General features: G+C 38.3%; 2 protein-coding genes across 3 annotated transcripts; both read right to left on the reverse strand.

The window, feature by feature from the left end:
• Positions 1-2,028: 2,028 nt before the first annotated feature.
• med28 (mediator complex subunit 28) lies at positions 2,029-5,685 on the reverse strand. The gene is made up of 4 exons (XM_041271579.1): positions 5,497-5,685; positions 4,992-5,058; positions 4,777-4,889; positions 2,029-2,323 (listed from the first exon to the last, which is right to left on the reverse strand). Exons 1-4 carry the CDS (start codon positions 5,656-5,658, stop codon positions 2,126-2,128), a joined length of 540 nt encoding a protein of 179 aa, XP_041127513.1. The 5' UTR covers positions 5,659-5,685; the 3' UTR covers positions 2,029-2,125.
• A 1,565-nt stretch (positions 5,686-7,250) lies between these two features.
• lap3 (leucine aminopeptidase 3) lies at positions 7,251-14,346 on the reverse strand. Of its 2 annotated transcripts, XM_041275790.1 has the most exons (13): positions 14,122-14,346; positions 12,621-12,736; positions 12,136-12,190; positions 11,644-11,749; positions 10,522-10,681; positions 10,128-10,292; positions 9,652-9,810; positions 9,248-9,372; positions 8,834-8,922; positions 8,422-8,524; positions 7,998-8,077; positions 7,759-7,871; positions 7,251-7,526 (listed from the first exon to the last, which is right to left on the reverse strand). In XM_041275790.1, exons 1-13 carry the CDS (start codon positions 14,218-14,220, stop codon positions 7,340-7,342), a joined length of 1,557 nt encoding a protein of 518 aa, XP_041131724.1. In that variant the 5' UTR covers positions 14,221-14,346; the 3' UTR covers positions 7,251-7,339. The 2 variants fall into 2 exon arrangements, with proteins under 2 accessions (XP_041131724.1, XP_041131735.1); XM_041275801.1 differs by lacking the exon at positions 7,759-7,871.
• Between the last annotated feature and the right edge of the window lie 4,293 nt (positions 14,347-18,639).

Consider the following 18,639-nt stretch of genomic DNA (forward strand, 5'->3'; position numbering starts at 1 on the left):
AACACCATAAACAAGAATGCAACATCCACAGTAAGACTCCATAGAAACAGCGACAAAATCAAGATTGAAAAAGGAGTTTGTCAAGGAGATGCAATTTCCCCAATGCTCCTCCCAACCACCCTAGAAGACATTTTCAAAACACTGGACTAGGAAAATAAGGGGCTGAAGATCAATGGAGCCTACTTGAATCACCTACAAATTGCTGACGACATCCTCATATTTACAACGTGCCCAGAGGAATTACGAACAAGAATACAAGAACTACACAAGGCTAGCATTAGAGTGGGTTTGAAAATTAACCTGAAGAAGACTCAAGTCAATATATACCACTCTATAGGCAATTGAAGTCAGTGGCATCCAGCTTGAAGAAGTCAATAACTACGTATACTTAGGACAGTTAGTTTCGGCAATAGAAAACCAAATGTGTGAAAAAAACAGAAGAGCAAAAATGGGCTGGAGTGCCTTTGGAAGAGTAAGCATGGTTCTGAAAGGGAAACTACCCTTAAGCCTCAAGAGGAAAGTCTTCGACCAATGCATGCTGCCAGTGCTAACTTGACTCAAAAATTACAAATAACACAATTGTGTATGGAAAAATGCATACTTGGAATGACAAGAAAAGGAAGGAATGGATAAGAGCGCAAACAAAAGTATGCAATGTTATTATAAGGCTCCTTATGCCCAGTGTTACACATCGTGGAGATTGTGTGATAGTATGGGCTTGTTTTTCTTCCTCAGGCACTAATGACCTTTATATTGCAGATCAATGAATGCTGCAACATATCAATACATTTTGCACCCTCATTTGTTACCCAGAGCTAGAAGGCTTAATGGTCAGAAGTTTGTATTCCAGCAGGAGAATAACCCTAAACATTCTGCGAAGTCTACAAAGGAATTTCTGAAAAAAGGAAGATTACACTTATGGATTGGCCATCTCAGTCCCCAGACTAGAATACCATTGAGATGTTGCGGATTGACTTGAAGGCTGCTGTTGCAAAAAGGAAACCAAGTCGATTGCAGAACTCAAAGCTGAATGTGTTGAAGAATGGGCAAAAATATCTCCGGAAAGATACCAGAAACTGGATTAAAAATACTAAAAAAGATTGCAAGCTGTAAAGGAAGCAGAGTGGGCACACAAAATACTAATGTAAGGGTGCCCAAATACTTTTGAAATTAGTTTTTGTATGTTGTTTTTCATTTTATGCATGTTATGTAATAATTCATTGTTTTATAATAAAGCTGAATATCCACTTGAATTTATATTTTCAATAGAACAATTAGAAATTATAGAAATCACTTTCTTTGTTGCAGCATTAAATCTGCTTACAAACGTATTCCATGCAGTTGTGCGAGGCAGAATTGCTGGGGAATCCTTTCACATATACACTCTCTGAAATAAAGTGTTTTGCTCCATTGTATAATTTTGCACACAACTACTGGCCATGATTGCCTTTGTGTGGATGTACTGAGAAATTAAGCTTTTGTAGGCTATACCTGAAACATGTAATTAGCATTTCTGATTCAATCTGCATCTTTTATAGTCTACAATACACACTTGGTCCTATAGACGAAATCATTAGTTTTTTGTGTGTGTATTAAATAGAAGTGTTGTTTATCCTCTAACGCAGCTTCATACATTTTGGTTGTGTTTTAGAAAAATTAGATTAGATGTGAATTTGATTTAAGAAAACATTCTTATGCAATTCAGCTTTAGTATTTACTTTCGTGCATAAATACATTTCTGTACAAGTTAAAAAATGTAAACTAAAAAACAACAATAATTAAGATGTTAGGTTTGTTAAAAAAAAAAAAAAAAAAAAAAACATTTCAATTTTGTAATGAAAAACCTATAGTTTACAGAAGCAGTCTAATCTCTGCTTGATAAACAAATGCATGGAATTATATTAATTAGGGCATCTGGAAATATTAAACCAGACTCCATTTTAGTTGTTTTTTTTTTTTCTCCATATACCAGTAATGGTAAATCATAATAATAATAATAATTTTAATAATAATACCAACACCACCACATTTCATAGCAATAACTTTATTCTAATCTTACAAAACAGTATTCAAAATATTTACACATTGTGGAAAGAGTAAAGAAAGTAGTGGTTTGCATTATAATTTAATTTTTCTTCATGGGAGCAGGAATGTTAGCTGAAGCTTGCTCCAGGTACACCAGTGGGCCCTGAGGAACTTCTGCTGGCTTTTTATGCTGCACGTTAATGTCTTCCATCACCTGCTGCCAGTGACGGATTTTGCTCAGGTGTTTCTGAATCAAGGCTTCCTTTCTCTGGAGTTCATTTCTTAATTCTGACACATCCTACATAAAAGAAATAGAACAGTCAGTTAGAACACATAACGAGAAATTAAAACACAGGGCATATATAAACAAGCCTTTTTGTTGCTAAGGATATGCAAAAAAAAGTATACTTTATGCCCTTTAGATTACTGTTTAAATGGATTATAAAGTAACTTGACTGATTAATATTGTAATCAGAAATTATATATCTCAGTACCAGTCAAAAGTTTGAGTAAACTTGCTGGAAACTAGATTTTATTCATAATTTATAAAGTTTTATGTAGTATACGTTTCTGTAAATAATAAACGAAAACACATTACAATATACAAAACAAAACATAAGGAGTATCAAAGCAATGTTCAAGAAAATTGAAAATTGTCTCTAAATTTTGGATTCCTCAAAATAGCCATTTTTGCCTTAATAACAGCCTCACAAACACAAGGCATTCAGTTAACAAGTTTAAGCAGGAAATCACCCAACATGTCTTCCCATCTCTTCTGCAGCAATTCCCAGAGAGGCAGGGCACTTGTGGGTAGCTTTGCTTTGACGTTTCTGTCCAGTTCATACCATACAAGTTCTATGGGACTGAGGTCTGGAGACTGGGCAGGCCAGGTCATTAGATTGAGTTGTCCTTCACTTTCCTTCTTCGCCAGATAGTTCTTGCACAACTTTGAGGTGTGTTTCGGGTCATTATCTTGCTGAAGAATGAAGGACTGCCCAACTAGCCGTAATCCTGATGGAATGGCATGCCTCTGAAGTATGTCATGATAGTCATGCTGGTTGAGCTTGACTTCCACTCCTCAGACGTCCAGTTTCTGTGTTTTTTGGCCCAGGCAAGTCTCATCCTCTTATTCTGCACTCTTAACAATGGTTTCTTTGCAGCAATTCTTCCAGTTAGGCCAGCTTCACGCAATCTCCTCTGAACAGCTGGTGTTGAAACATCTGTACTTCTAGCAGCATTTAGCTGAGCTTGTATTTCAGGGGCAGTTAATCACCAGTTTTGCAGACTTGTGACTCTAATGAACCAGTTCTCTGATTCTGAGGTCACCCTCGGCCTGCCTGACCTTGTCTGGTCCTCATGAGTGCCAGTTTCTTCAAATCGTTTGATGGTCTTGGCCACAGCAATTACAGACACTTGCAAAGTTCTTGCGATTGGTCTTAAAGACTGACCTTCATTTCTTAAAGTAATTACCGACTGTCTTTTTTTTTTTTTGCTTAACTGAGCGTATTTTGCCATTTTCTGCTCCCTTACATTCAGGAATGACAAACTTGTGCCTATGCTACCTATATTTATAGTAATCATGGACCCTCACATGTTAATAATTGGTGACAAAAGGTTAAAATTAGGTAACATGCTAGTTAACTAAGAGAACATCTAACAAAGACACATTTATACTTAGGCCAGTGTTCTAACACAGTGTTATACACATTTCAGACTTTTAACTGACTTGAGCTTCAGACTGAAATCTTCTTGATTTGGGTGACCATTTAACTGAAATTGACAAGATTTACATTTTCACTTAAATGTAATTTTTGAATTCAATTCACTTATGATTATCAGATTATACAAGTACACATATCATATAATGAAATACTAAGTGTTTATAAACAAGTTTATACAGTTAAAAGCATAGATAATCATGAAAAACCTGGTTTCATGCAGGTGTACTCAAACTTTTGACTGGTATATATATATATATATATATATATATATATATATATATATATATATATAATATATATGATACCTATAACCATTTTTCATACCTAGTCAGTATTTTTCATACATAAATTCTTTCCATTTTTTACCATTAGTTGTTTGTCAATGTCACGTAGCAGTGTTATTATACAGTGCCATCTACTGTCTGACTGCAGTATGTTAAAACATTACATTTTATTATTTATTATTTGTATTATTGTGTTCCTATTCCCCCCCCCCCCAAGTAGTATTTTTAGCTGAAACATAAACAGTGCACAGGGATCAGCCTTTCTTTGTTGTTCAAGGTACTATACTCAATTCTGGTGCATTTTATATAACATAAGAAATAAACAATTTATTGAGATTATGTAAAGTAGAAATCTGAACACATCACATTTCAGATACAGTAAGCATTCTGGATGAGACAGTTTGGTTTACTAGCAGATTTCAGGAGTATCCGTTTCTATCTTTGTACCTCACTATCATTTTTGTTGAGCAATTCCTGCTTTTTGGATTATAGTGATCCAAAACAAAATGAGTTATTTGGCAGGCCACTGATGGTGGTGTTCTCATAACAGATATTCAGTCAGGAGGACTTCTTAACCCAATGCGATGTACGCTGTTAAGAGGTGCTGTACATTATTACCTTAGGAATCCCTCTATGGGATAGCTTTAAGAAGCCTCTCTCCTGTAGATCTTTGGTGTTTTACAAAACACTATAAAGCATTCACTCGTCACCCTGCACTATCCACGGTATTAAAACTGTAATCTTACCTCTTTAATAACCTGCTCTGGTTTCTGTACAGACAACTGTAATCGCTTCTGCAGAAAAAAGCACTCAGTCTGCCTGGCAACATCCAAGAATTTCTGAATACACTGGTCAACTCCTTTAAAAAAAAAAAAAGGAAGGTAATTTACATATCAAATATGAGCAATGCATCCAGTTTAAATGTGTGTAGTTTGTAATGCATGTTGCTGTTTTTTCATACCTGTTCGAATTTCTTCTTGATCAGTACCATTTACATAGTCTTGACTCACAAGGGACGCAAAACATGCCTACAAACAAGAAATACTGCCCGTTAACATATAGTAACATTACAAACGCAAAATTGCAAAATCCTGGAAAACTGGTGAATATAAAATTTTAGTTTTCCTCTTAATTTCACACTTGGGCGATCCTCAGGTACATTCTGCCTAAAATAATATACATTATACGCAAATTTTGGAATTACTCTGCAGCAAGACGCATCTTTGGAAGAAAAAGAAAACTACAACGTTGTCATTATTGCAACAGTGCTGAAACCACGTGGATAAAAAGATCTGGCAGGGTTCAGCTATATTGTAATTCAAGGACAAAGCACCAGATAAAATCCACAAACCCCGAAGTTAAAGTTACACTGCTTCACCGCTTTAAACAGTAGTACAGTCAGATGTGTTTTGTGTACACCGACTCGGGAATGGTCAGGTTCGGGTTTTTCCCTTGTTTCGATGTACCTCAAACGAAGCTTCCAGATCATCCACCAGGGTACTGTTCGGGTTCCTTGGCCCGGCGGGTGCAGGAAGAAGCCCAGACTGTCCCGGTACACCCGGAGCACCGGTAGGAGGGGGGCCTGGTGGCTGCTGACCTGGAAACATCCCGCTCATCGAGGAAGCCATCTTTGCTACAGCAAAATGATGCGTCTGAGCGAGCATGCGCCGTGAAGCCGAACATAGAACTACAGTGACGTGAGATTTAGTGTTCAATCACTGAGTGAAATATATTAACCAATTCAGCAGGTTGGCACGTGCAAATGGGCCAGAAGAAAATCATTATAGCATCCCATTTTGAGATTTTATATATATATATATATATATATATATATATATATATATATATATATATATATATATATACACACACACACACACGAGAGACTAATGCATGCCTTTGTTTCATCTAGAATTGATTATTGTAATGCACTTTTTTCTGTTGTACCAAAATGTGTGGTTTCCCGCTTGCGACTTGTTCAGAATACCAGGAAAAGTGAACATATTACCCCCGTTTTGGCCTCTTTACATGGGCTCACTGTACAGTATAGCATTGCTTGTAAGATTTTGCTGTTAATTTACAAAGCCCTGAATGGATTAGCACCTAGTTATTTGCAGGCGTTACTGACATCGTATCCCTAACCTGCACTCTGAGATCACAGGATGCGTGGAGGTTGGGCTTTTTCTTGTAGAGCTCCTAAATTATGGAATGCTCTGCTTCGTTTGTCAGGGAAGCTGGGAAAATTACAATTTTTATGTTAAGACTAAAAACGCACTTTCATAAAATGGCTTTATTATTTTAGTGGGTTTTAATGTAACTTTTAAATGACCGCCTTTGTATGTGTATACTGTTATTTAAATTGTCCGATTATGGCAGTTGTATGTGTAACATGATATACAAATGTATTATGATTGGTTCATTTTTTCTGCTAATGTACTGTACAGTGCTTTGCAATACTTGTGTAAAATGCGCAATATACATGCATTTGCATTATTACTGCTGAGCAAGCTTTAGCTGACATGGTGAAAAAAGTCAGTGATTTTCACAGTAGTGCATAAAGTGGCTCAAACTGCTATTCAACGGGAGGAATCTCTCCAGACTAGAACCAGGGCAGTGTGTTTATAAAGTTCTTATGACATTGTAAATGCAGTAGGTGGCACTATTTATACCTACCTTAAACTAACGCACCCTTTCAGTATTTTTTGTTTGGTGTATCTCCATGTACATTTTGAACCACTAGCACTGTATTAAAGGAGCAAGCCATTAGCATTTAGCTCAGCAAATCTTGCTAAAGGTTAGAATTGTGCTTTTGTTGAACTGGATTTATAGATGTGCATGCATTACGATTGGAGAAGTGCTTAGTAGGTACAGTATGATCTTACATATGTTTGATGATAAATCTTGCAAAGAAATGTAATCTTGTGACTGGTTTCAGACAGTGCTGAGATTTCTAAACCACCAATAACCAATAGATATGTGGCTAATGCATGCAGCTCATCCTTCTGTATATTTGTCTTTTTACTGTACACCATGGTTTTTCTTCCAATTCTCTTAATAGAACTATTTGTTATGGAAAGTTTGTTTTATAAAGTAGAAACTGCCACTTGTAAAAAGATACATTATACAATACTGTATTGAGAGAATTTTTTTCCATCAATGCTTGTGTTTGACATTGATTTGTATGTACAGAATAGCAAAATAAGAATAAAAATACATTTCATTACAGTATCTATTTTTTATTCCAAGATTCTTTGTAATTTTGATCAAAGTAAAATTAGAAAAAAAAACAAAAAAACATTTACAGTATTTTTACACATCTTTACTCAAACGAGCTGCAAATTCCACCAGTGTTCTTGTGGGCCTTCCAGACATGCCTTTGCGCAGATAGGGAACTTCATCTTTGTTGGACATGACTCCGGCTATATCGAGGTGTGCCCAGTGCGGCGCCGTCACAAACTCCTTCAGGAAAGCAGCAGCAGTGCAAGCACCTCCAGATCTGCCGACGGCAACAAAAGCAACTGAAAGATTACTAAAACAATGGCAACAAATATATTCAGTTTGGATGTTAGCATATGAAAATCCAACATATAAAAGAAAGTGAATTTGAAAGCAAGCCATTTTCTATTTTATGGAGTGCATTGTTTTGTTGTTGTTCATCCTGACATACCTACATATTGGTGCATTGTTTACCAGTAAAAATGGATCCATTTCGAGTTTGCTCTGCATACCTGCTGTATTTTCCAACATTGTTGAGGTCTGCCAGCTGGGACTCTGTGACTTGCCGGGTGTAATGCTGGTAAAGAGGCATCCTCCACACTCTATCTCCAGTCACAACACTGGCCTAAATGCAACCCATTGCTCAATTACAAATATTATTATACACACATTTAAAAAAAAAAAAAAAAAAAATCAGAAAATGTTATTTTAAAAAAAATTAAAGTACTCCTAAAAATAAATCAAACTGTACCTGGTTAAGGTGATTCCATAGCCAATCTGAATTAGTAAAGACACCAGCTGCAGCAGATCCCAAGGCAACATCCATGGCACCTACAAACCAGAAGCATACAAACTTCATTCAATCTGTGCTGTGTTATTAATGTGCAGGTAAATACAAAACACACAGACAACAGCTGGAATCTGGGAATTGTATTCAACTTCATTGAAATTTGAACTAAGCAGTTACTGCCAGTAGATTGAATCACCACATAGTATCAGTATTAAAATGAATGTCTTACTTTAAAATGACAGGCCCTTTCATATTACAGTTTCATTTTCACTGAGTGGAATCTGCACCTATATGACAGGGTTTATCTCAGCATACTCAATTCTGTATCAGTATATCAACTTGGAATAGAAATAAGCATTAACTGCATTTGAAAATAAACAAATACCTGTTAAAGTTGCAGCATTCACAATGGCTTTGGGGTTGAAGCTATGTGCATAGCAGAGAGCGTCTGCCAATATCAAGCGGCCTTCTGCATCAGTGTTGTCAATCTGCAAAATTAAACCGAGAAATGCATTTAAAATGGGAATGCAAGCAATACATATTTTCTGTAGAAGCTGGATTATTTGCATATACTGAACACCTGTTACACATTGCAATAGCCAATATAAAACAGAGTAGCCTAGTTCGTTATCAGTCCAAAACAAGGAACTAAATCTATTTCTCATTATGAAGAAAGTTGCCATTTCATATCAAAAAGAAACTAGAAAAAAAAACAAACAGCTGTGACCACACAGAGGTGATCAGAAATCTGATTTCAGAGATCGATCACTTATTATAGAAACATAAATCCGTATTACCTGGATTGTTTTTCCATTCTTTGCCCTCACTACGTCACCAGGCTTGTTTGCACAGCCATTGGGCATGTTTTCACATAAAGGAGCCAAACCTAAAATCAAAGAATATAAGCACATGGCAATGAGCATATTTACAATGTTCATTTAATTCTGTAGAAAACAATCGGTCCTATTATTTCACAGCCCCAGCTTTCAGTAGTAAATACACAAAAAACAAATGAAAAGTGTTCTAATTTTGCTCTTGGAGAATAAAAACTAATATAAAATACATCTGTGCCATCATTTGACATCAAAATCTAATCTATTGTTTCTATAATGCTCATGTTAATTCAGTTGTTGACTTGTGTATTATTTTGTTGCAAGTCAACTTGTCTAATCTGTCCTGGAGATACTTCTGAAGCGTCAGCGTGTTCTTACCTACAATGTTAAGTGGGAGTTTTAAAGCTGCCGCTGTGACGATCGCTGCACACACAGTGGCTGCACCTCCCATGTCAGCTCTCATGGCATCCATACCCGAAGAGGGCTTCAGTGAAATTCCACCACTACAACAAATCAAAGACAAACACTGCAAGGAAATGTTGATTTAAAACACAATGCGTTGTTATTTGAGGGGTAAAGGCAATATTTCTGCGAACAAGATTTGAAAGATATTTGCCGTTCCCCGGAATGTAATATCAGTTGTTATATATTGGGAATATTTAATTGTTCTTTCATTTACGTTGCGGATATTCGCTTTCCTCTTTAAATTATGTTGCAAAATACATTTCATATAGAAACACTTGGTGGAAAGCGTACAATCTGGAAGGGCATCAAATTGTTACCTATCAAAGGTTACTCCCTTTCCCACCAGGACGAGGGGTGGTAGACTTGCGTGGGCACTCCCATTGTACTGGATTTCCAGGAACACAGGGGGTTCATCCGAGCCTTTTGACACACTCAGAAAGGCACTCATTTGATGGTCTTCGATCCAGGACTTGGGCCTTTAATCGCAGATAGAATTACATAAACAGTTTATGGCCATACAAAAAACAGAAAGACGGTGCTTTAAACAGTTAAAATCATGGGGCTATACAACAATTTGCACCACTTTGTGAGAGGCAGTTACAACGTTTAATGTCAACTCAAAAGCGTGCCTTTGTGGTTTACTACTGCTTTGTTTTCAGTTTCCCTTCGCACTTTGGATGGCGCAAATTGGGTTGTGGTGTAGAGACCTTTACCAGGCTCAACACTGAAAAGCCTGCACCCTCACCATGAGATAGAAAAGCAATGGCTGGTACAGAACACAGGCGTTCAATACCTGATGTGCACAGTGACCTTGTCAGACACGGATTGAAGTCTTTTCTGTATTGTCTCTGCAAAGCATGTTGGCGTGATGTAGTTGGCTGGTCCCTCCATCAAATGTCGGGCCAGATTTTGTCCTTCAGCGTAAAGTAACCCTTTCCCCCAGGCTTCTCTGTCAGCGCTACAATCCAGTGCAAACATATTTTAGATGCAGTATCTCAATGTATTGTGAAAAAAAAAAAGTTACTTCATAGTACTATACTTTACATAAGAAAACATTTAAGTTTATCAAAACGGACAAAACAGTAGTTCTGACAAGACTTTCATAGAGGACCAATAGGAATGGCTCAAATGGTTCACACATTTGCCTTTTACGTTATTTTGTGGCATACTAAAACAAGTCCCAATACCTTCCATGTAGCTGCGTTTTGACCACGGTTTTCTTCTTCTGCTTCAGCTCGTCATATTCGAAGAGTCCCAGAACAGCCCCCTCTGCAGCAGACTGGGGGTCTCCACAAGGATCCACCTCCACCTCAGGAATCTCCAGATCCTGGAGTTGCCTGCATCCAACTAAATCCATAACGTATGTTACCAACATACGCTCCTCGTCGCATTGGGAAATGAAGCAAAGAGCTACTAATATGTATGTATGTATATATCACTACATTGTGCTAAATATTGTTAAAGTTTCATCACAATAGGAAAAGAAGTTCCAAATACATGTAAAAACATGTGTAACATATGTTACAGAACCTACATAGACAGGCTTAGTATATTCCCAGATTCTGATAGCTTGTTCTAAAGAATGCTATCAAGTTTCAACAAAACTGAAAAAGCTATTTTCTATATAAACAGTATGTAAAAACTACTCCACTATATTTCCTGCTCTGGATCGAAACAGCACTGCTATAAGATGTTAAGAGTCAAGCAGCACTTAAACGGAAAAAAGTCAGTCAATCTACAGTTGGCAAGTGCCTTGTTCCAAATAGCCAATACTACAAAGGCCATTTAGAAGGCTGTACAAAGGCAAAAAGCTAACTTTGAGAAGAATAAAACAATTAAAAAAATGTATAAAACTAGAAAGAAGATTGCTGATGTCCCGCCAGAAAAGGGAAACTTTCCCACCCGAGTAAAACGTAATTTAGAAAATAAATTAAAGGCCACTTTTCCAACATCTGCCTGCCGCGCTACGACATTCGCACAGAGAGACTGAACGCTACCAGACACTGCCGCGCTACGACATTCGCACAGAGAGACTGAACGCTACCAGACACTGCCGCGCTACGACATTCGCACAGAGAGACTGAACGCTACCAGACACTGCCGCGCTACGACATTCGCACAGAGAGACTGAACGTTACCAGACACTGCCGCGCTACGACATTCGCACAGAGAGACTGAACGCTACCAGACACTGCCGCGCTACGACATTCGCACAGAGAGACTGCCGCGCTACGACATTCGCACAGAGAGACTGAACGTTACCAGACACTGCCGCGCTATGACATTCGCACAAAGAGACTGAATGTTACCAGACACTGCTGCTCGGATATTCTCTCTGCCAGTATCCCAGTTCTCCTGATTGCAAACACCGGCTGAAGTTTTTCCGAGGCCAACGACCACCACACTTGGAAACTCCTAAGGAGAATTAAGGAGACACTTCTAAACTGGTTTCTATAGTTTGGAAGTGTTAATATCACTGCAAATATGAAGTCTGTAATTCAAATGATATCAGATACGAGAAAGTATGGCACTGGAGGTTAAAATCTTACAAATAAGTGTTTTACCAACTGGTTTTAGAGATATAATTGAAGGCTAAAACATATGCACAAAATAGACTATGTTCCAGACTTAAAGTCAATGTCAAAACATGTCATGTCCACCGTGTAACAACTAGATGTTTGGTGACCACAATATGGCAGGACCAAGGTCAAAGTTACATAGCACTGTAAAAGCCTGTGAGAAATGACACAGCAGAGGCAAAAGGTTTACTAAGAGACAGGGATACTTAGATTAGTGTTTACCTTGTGTACACCATAAAAGAGTCGGCTTTTACCCTTTTTCAGGGCTGGTCCAGATCTAAGGATAAATATAAAAATATATTATCATAAATATCCTTAACATTATGAGGCTCTTTATCTGTACCAAATCAATTCCCTTTCATTTTAGGTTTTAAAAAAATTGAATATTGTAAAGTATTTAGCAAGATAATGCACAATACATATAGAAACCCCTTCAGTGTAAAACTCTTGACAGTTCTATCCTTACACACAGTGCCTTGCAGAAGTGTTCCACTTGTTTTCTTATAACATACTCTGTATTTGAATTTTTGGGTTTTTTTTACATAACAGACCATTCAATATTTAGGTTGTTATTTTGATACCACTTGTTTTGCATCAATGATTTTATTTTTCATCCAACCAAAAAACTCTTACAAGTTCAGTGGCTACAAAGGGGAACACAAGTTTTGGTTGTTAATACATTTTGTCTTATTACAATTCATACTTACATAGAGAGAAGTTCTCTAAGCTTTCCTGACACAGATCTGTCAAAGGTCTCCCCTGCTTCTGTGAACTGCAGACTGCCATCTTCCTTTTCTTTTTCATAAACACCAAGGACAAGGCCCTGTGGGAAGAAACAAACATGAGACCAGTTGTTTAACATGGAAGGGTTATCTTTACCTTCCATGCCACTTTCTTAAAACATTTTCAAATTGGGGACCCACTCCTTGTGCATTTACAGATGCAAAGTGTATTATGTGTTGTTTAAAGGCATAACAAACAAAATTTGGCACCCAAATAATTTACTCTGAAAACCCAGCAGGGCCAATAATTTGTTTGTAGACAAACTAAACATTAAGAATAAACGGAGATATACACATAGATATGTATCTATTACCTTAATTTGCAAGTAAATCAACGCTAAACATTATTAACAAAGAGACATGAATATATTTCTGCAAGTTATATCATCAGTTTTAATACTTTTCCCCTCCAACGTTAGCTTCGTTTGGAAGTACTTAACTACTAAGTTGTACCCATTTGTAGAACCTCAGTTTAAATGTGGCTTTATTTTCTGCTGTGGTTCAAACTGGTCGTATGTTAAAAGCGTAGACAAACTACCTGTCTGTACGTTATAACTAGGCTTACCTCCTTAAGATAGGGGTGTCATACTCAGTTCCTAGAAAGCCGCAGTGTCGTCTGGCTTTTGTTACACCCGAGCTCTCAATTACTTAATTGGTCTAATTATTTGATTAACTGGACAAATGTAACACGTCTATAAAGGCCTCAAAATGTTTCATCGGTAGTGTACCTTGAATCAAGTGCATTTTTAAAACCATCAACTGTAAAAGACCTTGAAAAATATTACATATGTCTTGAACAAATAATGAGCTCAATTAAGTTAACTGAGAGCTTAAGGTGGAATGAAAAACAGAAGACCCTGCTGCCCTCGAGGAGTGGAGTTTGACAACATTAAGACCTACCGGGTGTTTCAAATCAATGAGTGCGAATATGATGACAATCAACACCCCAGTTAAACAAGCCAGTCACGCAATTCACACCCACTTTAATTGTTGATTAAAATCGGTTAATTTGTAGAGGGAAGTTTAAAAAACTCTGACCTGTCCCGAGTTTATAAAGCCAGGTAGCAACCCTTATTCTATGTCAATATCAGCACTGAATAAACTATACGGGGATAGTTATTTAAAAATCCAGTTAGTCTTCAAGGTGAAAACATTATATAACTCCTTTCTCCTCCAGGTTTGTGTAAACACGTAGTTTCGACCGACCAAATAATCATATATATATATATATATATATATATATATAATATATATATCTAGATATATATATATATATATATAATTTCTCTGACCGCCCGCTGAATTCTTTTGTTTTTGTTTGTTTGTTTTTTCCTCACATGTCCCTGAGGTTCTTCGGTACTAGTTTCTAGCAGTACACAGTTTATGATGTGCTGTGTTTTGTACTTAATTGAATCCTTTCGCTTACCTTGTTGTTTGTATTCCAGTAGTTTTGTGACAGCGAAAAAAGCCTGCAGTTGTTTTTGCTGACTCCCGTTAAAATAATTTTTCTAAAAGGACGCAACATATTTTATTTTTATTCCAAATGACCTGTCTGATTAAAACAAAAACCAGTCAATTAAGCTTCCAATAAGGCAACCCAGTCACATGTACGCTAGCTGCAACTTTCATTCTAACATGTCGCAATCGTGGCTTCCGACCTCTAGCCAATGATAGTAAAAAAAAAAAAAAAAAAAAAAAAAAAAAAAAAATGGGACAAAGATGTCATAGATGGGCGGAGCTAAACAGGGACGAGTGCCTGGAGCCCGGGAATGCTGGCGTAACACTGCTGTGACTCTCGATAGTCAATGCAAATTTAGTTCTATACGTGTGTAGTATCTATAAGACAATGCAAGAAGTAATTAGCTAAAAATTTCTTATTCATAGTTTTTTCGCAGACACCGTTCGTTATATTCGCTTGAGCATTCGTTACAACGGATTGTAACATGTATAAATTAGATAGCATTATATATATATATATATATATATATATATATATAGATATATATATATATATATATCATATATGTATCAATGCATTTGCATAATGTGGCGAAGTAAAATGTATGTATTGTACAGAGACATCGACAACTCCATAGGAATGAAAGTAAAATTGTTATCATTTTATTTTACGTACTGTATTTAAAGAGCCAAACAAACCTTCAGCACGATATAAACAAGAACCACACAAAAATATACAATAACAGATAGAAAAAAAAAACTACATATTGCATAACAATCAAGTTCTAACGTAAAAGAAATACATAAGATGACAGAATTACAAACTGTCACATAATCATAGCTGGGTTCTTAAATGATCTTATAAAATTAGAACTGTAGAAAAAGCCTGTTTCTGTCTGCCCAATGCTTTGTGTTACACTCCATCTCTGTGTGGGCTCCAATAATGGCGCCTGTAGCGATTAACGCATTGAACCATGGGATTGATTGTCTTGGCCTTTACTGGCATTGCCTCTAGCTCACTGACGCTTGATTTGTATGTCAGCAAAAACCGACAAAGCCATGGCATTGTCGCACAGTTTATACTCAAAATAATGTACGGGTCATATGGCCATAAAATTAGAAAAAGTCAAGGTGTGGTTGTCAGAGATTGTCGGAGTTTGTGGAACTCAATACTAATAACAATACAATATAAATATATTTCGTAATCTTCTAAAATTGGGGGATGTGTTGAAAACACCACAATAGCTGTACGTAAAATATGTTTAAATGCTTCATATAATTTTTGTCAGCCGATTTGTAGGCACAATTCTTGAGGAAAATACTAGAAACAGTATTTTTTTTTTTTTTTTAATATAGTGGGAAGTTAGAACTACTTTGGAGCTAAACTAGTGTATTATGCATAACTTGTGTTTCACATTTAATTTGTAGTTCCCTTTCAATCTGAAGATGATCACCAACAATTCTTTTGGGATATGCCTGCTTGTCAGGTATTTGCTGAGCATTTTATATCAAAGCTGCCGATAGGACCCTCCGTGGAGTGACGTCCCTGCCCCAGTGCAGACCCCGGCTTCACCGATGGTCGCTCCAGATATTTCAGAGCAGGACGTGGTGATGAGCAAGGTGAAACAGGACACACTTTCCATAGTGGCTTCCTGGGATGAGGAGTCCTTCCTATGTGGAGAGACTCAAGACCCAGACCTGACCCAAGTAACGGTCCCCAGCTCAGCTTGCCTCAGAGCCTGAGGTTCCAGCGCCCTCGAGCTCGGTTTGGGTGCTTATGGAACGAGCCGCCAACTTCCTCCAGGTCTCCTGGAAGGTAGTCTTCGAACAGTGCAGGTCTGTATTCATACCAGTGCAGACTTTGACCCCCAGCCTTTTCCGTTGTTCTCGGACTTGGGGAAGAGAGAGGCAATGGCGTCCGGCAATTACTACGGTAACCGGACGATTTCAATCCCTACAATGCCATGGGGTGACCTGAGGCATCGTCTCCAGGCCTCCACGGCAAGGAGCAGTCAGCAAGGACGGGGAAATGCCGTATGTAGGGCCCCAGCGCACCAGCGCCCAGGGAGACAGTTCCAAAGGAGCCACCCACAGTAGCCTTCAAGGAAGCCTCTGCCCCAGCCTCAGCAGCCCCAGCAGGGGCCCTGAAGGCTTGCGGCCTCAGACCCACTCATTTGCCCAACACCACCTGCAATACTGGCACAATTGCACCTCAGACTGCTGGGTGCTCGCCACCGTACACACCGACTACACACTGCAATTCCACTCCGGATCTCCTCCCTTTCGAGGGATCACAGTCACATCCGTGAGCGACCCCCTCCAGGTCTTGGGCCTCAAACAAAAAGTAGACACAACTTCAAAAACAAGCCATCCATCTCGTAGAACACACCTCTCAAAGAGAGGGGTTATACTCGAGGTACCTCAGTGAGTTCTTGAGGAAGAGGAGGTTCCAGATGGTCACACATTGCCACATCCTCCAGTCTATCTGGAAAGTATTTTCACATTCCTATCCATCCAGCGCAGAGGAAATATCTCCACTTCGCTTTTCAGAGAAGCATCTTTGAGTTTTCTGTGCTGCCATTCGGCCTCTCCTTAACCCCCCGCACATTTTCAAAGTGCATGGATGCCATCCTAGCTCCCTTGTGGTTGCAAGGGATCAGGGTGATGAACTACCTCGATGACTTGTTAATTTGTTTCCAGTCCCAGGAAGGAGCAGTGGCTTACATAGCAATTGTGATGGAGCATCTGTCGAGGCTGGGTCTCACCCTCAATGACGTGAAAAGCCAGTTAATACCAGTGCAGAGTACGGTTTACTTGGGTCTCTGACTGGATTCCCTCATGATGCGAGCCTACCTGTTGGATGACAGAGTAGTTGCCATTCGCAACTGTCTAGACCTGTTTCAGTAAGGGTCCACAGTACAATTGGTGTTGTGCCAAAAAATACTGGGTCTGATGGCCGCTGCTTTGTCAGCCATCCAGCTGAGTTTACATCACATAAGCTCACTTTAAGCATGGTTCGATGCCTTTTGGCTACACACCAAGCATGACAGACACTGTTGGCTGACAGTGTCTCGTCTGTGTTGGAAAGCGCTACGCTGGTGGAGGCAAGCCCCTCACCTGAGCGAAGGTGTAAGGATGGGAGTGATTTACAACCATCAAGTGGTGATGACAGATGCATTCAACTCCACTTGGGGGGTGGTCTGGGCAGGCAGGGGAGTCTGCGGATCCTGGTTATATAAGGGGATGCATAAGCCTGGGGACTGGAGATAGTCCAGCGCTGAACTTGAATGAGAAATTGTGTGAGCTGTGACCGGAGAGAATATGCAGTGAAAGTACCAAAACTAAAATGTAGGGTTATTATTTTGGTGCTGTGAATTCCGGCCCCTGACAAGAAATAAGTTTCAAATAAAACAAACATTTTGAGAATTCAACACCACCTCCCTGAGTACTACTTCCTAAACATGAAAACGTTACAATATACTAAATGAACGGATCAAGCTTATTATGATGGTTTGCAAAATCACATGAAAGCTTTCAATGCATAATCATTATTTACAAAATCTTGTTTGTCTCGTTACTTGTTAAACACTGTAACTTTACTGTTATACTATTTGCAAATGTTATAAAATGGAAGGACAAACTTTGTGAATAAAAGTTAGGGCATCTGCATTGCAAGCTGCATTGGAAGCATGTCTTGGGTTCAATTCCCACACAGGGTTTATATTGCAAACTTTAAAAAAAAAACAAAAACTTATTTGTGTAACAAACACTTTTCTTTAGATGAAAAAATGTATATAAATGAGACTTTCATTGAACATACATATTTTTGCACACATAACTTTAACTTGCATACATATACATATAAACCCTAACTAGTCATACTTTCTCTCCAACTACATAACTGCTACACTACACAGACTCACATCTTAACCCTTTCAACAGACTGGGCTACTATTTACATTTACCCTAGCCAAACGGCAATACATTGCCTCAATATAGGTTGAACAATTTTGTTATTCCCGTAATGTATGTGTGTTATTATCCATTAAGTAAAAAATGAAGTGATGTCTGAAACAAAAACACATTGGAAATGTGAAAAAACACCAAGTTATCAAAAGTGCCCAGCCATTTATCAAAAACACAAGCCAAAACAAGCCAAGTTTCAAGAAACCATTGGGGCAACCTTGCCCAGCACCAAGCAAATAGGCACAACTGTAAAAGCTGAAGGGGTCAAGGTTGCCCCAATTGTTTGTATTAACCTGGCTTGTGTTTTTCAGGCACAATAAAAGCGGACCGAACTTGCATAAAAAACACAAGCCAAGTCGCTTTTACAGTTGTGCCTGTTTGCTTGGTGCTGGCCAATGTTGCCCAATTGTGCGGGAGGGGGTGTTCATGGTGAAAGTCCAAAGACTATTCAAAGTGTACAATGATATAGGAAGCAATGAAAATTGGAGCAAAAGTTAAAAAACAGGGGTAAGAAATGTGT

This window comes from Polyodon spathula, chromosome 2, assembly GCF_017654505.1.
Source record: "Polyodon spathula isolate WHYD16114869_AA chromosome 2, ASM1765450v1, whole genome shotgun sequence".
NCBI classification, from domain to species: Eukaryota; Metazoa; Chordata; class Actinopteri; order Acipenseriformes; family Polyodontidae; genus Polyodon; species Polyodon spathula.

Bases quoted from the DNA above. Each gene is read 5' to 3' on its own strand.
- med28 (XM_041271579.1), bottom strand. From the start codon at position 5,658: ATGGCTTCCTCGATGAGCGGGATGTTTCCAGGTCAGCAGCCACCAGGC. The intron at 4,890-4,991 runs GTATGAAAAAAC...TTTTTTTTAAAG, and splicing joins TCAAGAAGAAATTCGAACAG to GAGTTGACCAGTGTATTCAG. The intron at 2,324-4,776 runs GTAAGATTACAG...TCTTTTATGTAG, and splicing joins CAGAGCAGGTTATTAAAGAG to GATGTGTCAGAATTAAGAAA.
- lap3 (XM_041275790.1), bottom strand. From the start codon at position 14,220: ATGTTGCGTCCTTTTAGAAAAATTATTTTAACGGGAGTCAGCAAAAAC. The intron at 12,737-14,121 runs GTAAGCGAAAGG...TTCTTCCCACAG, and splicing joins ACTGGAATACAAACAACAAG to GGCCTTGTCCTTGGTGTTTA. The intron at 7,527-7,758 runs GTATGCAGAGCA...TGCCGTCGGCAG, and splicing joins AATGTTGGAAAATACAGCAG to ATCTGGAGGTGCTTGCACTG.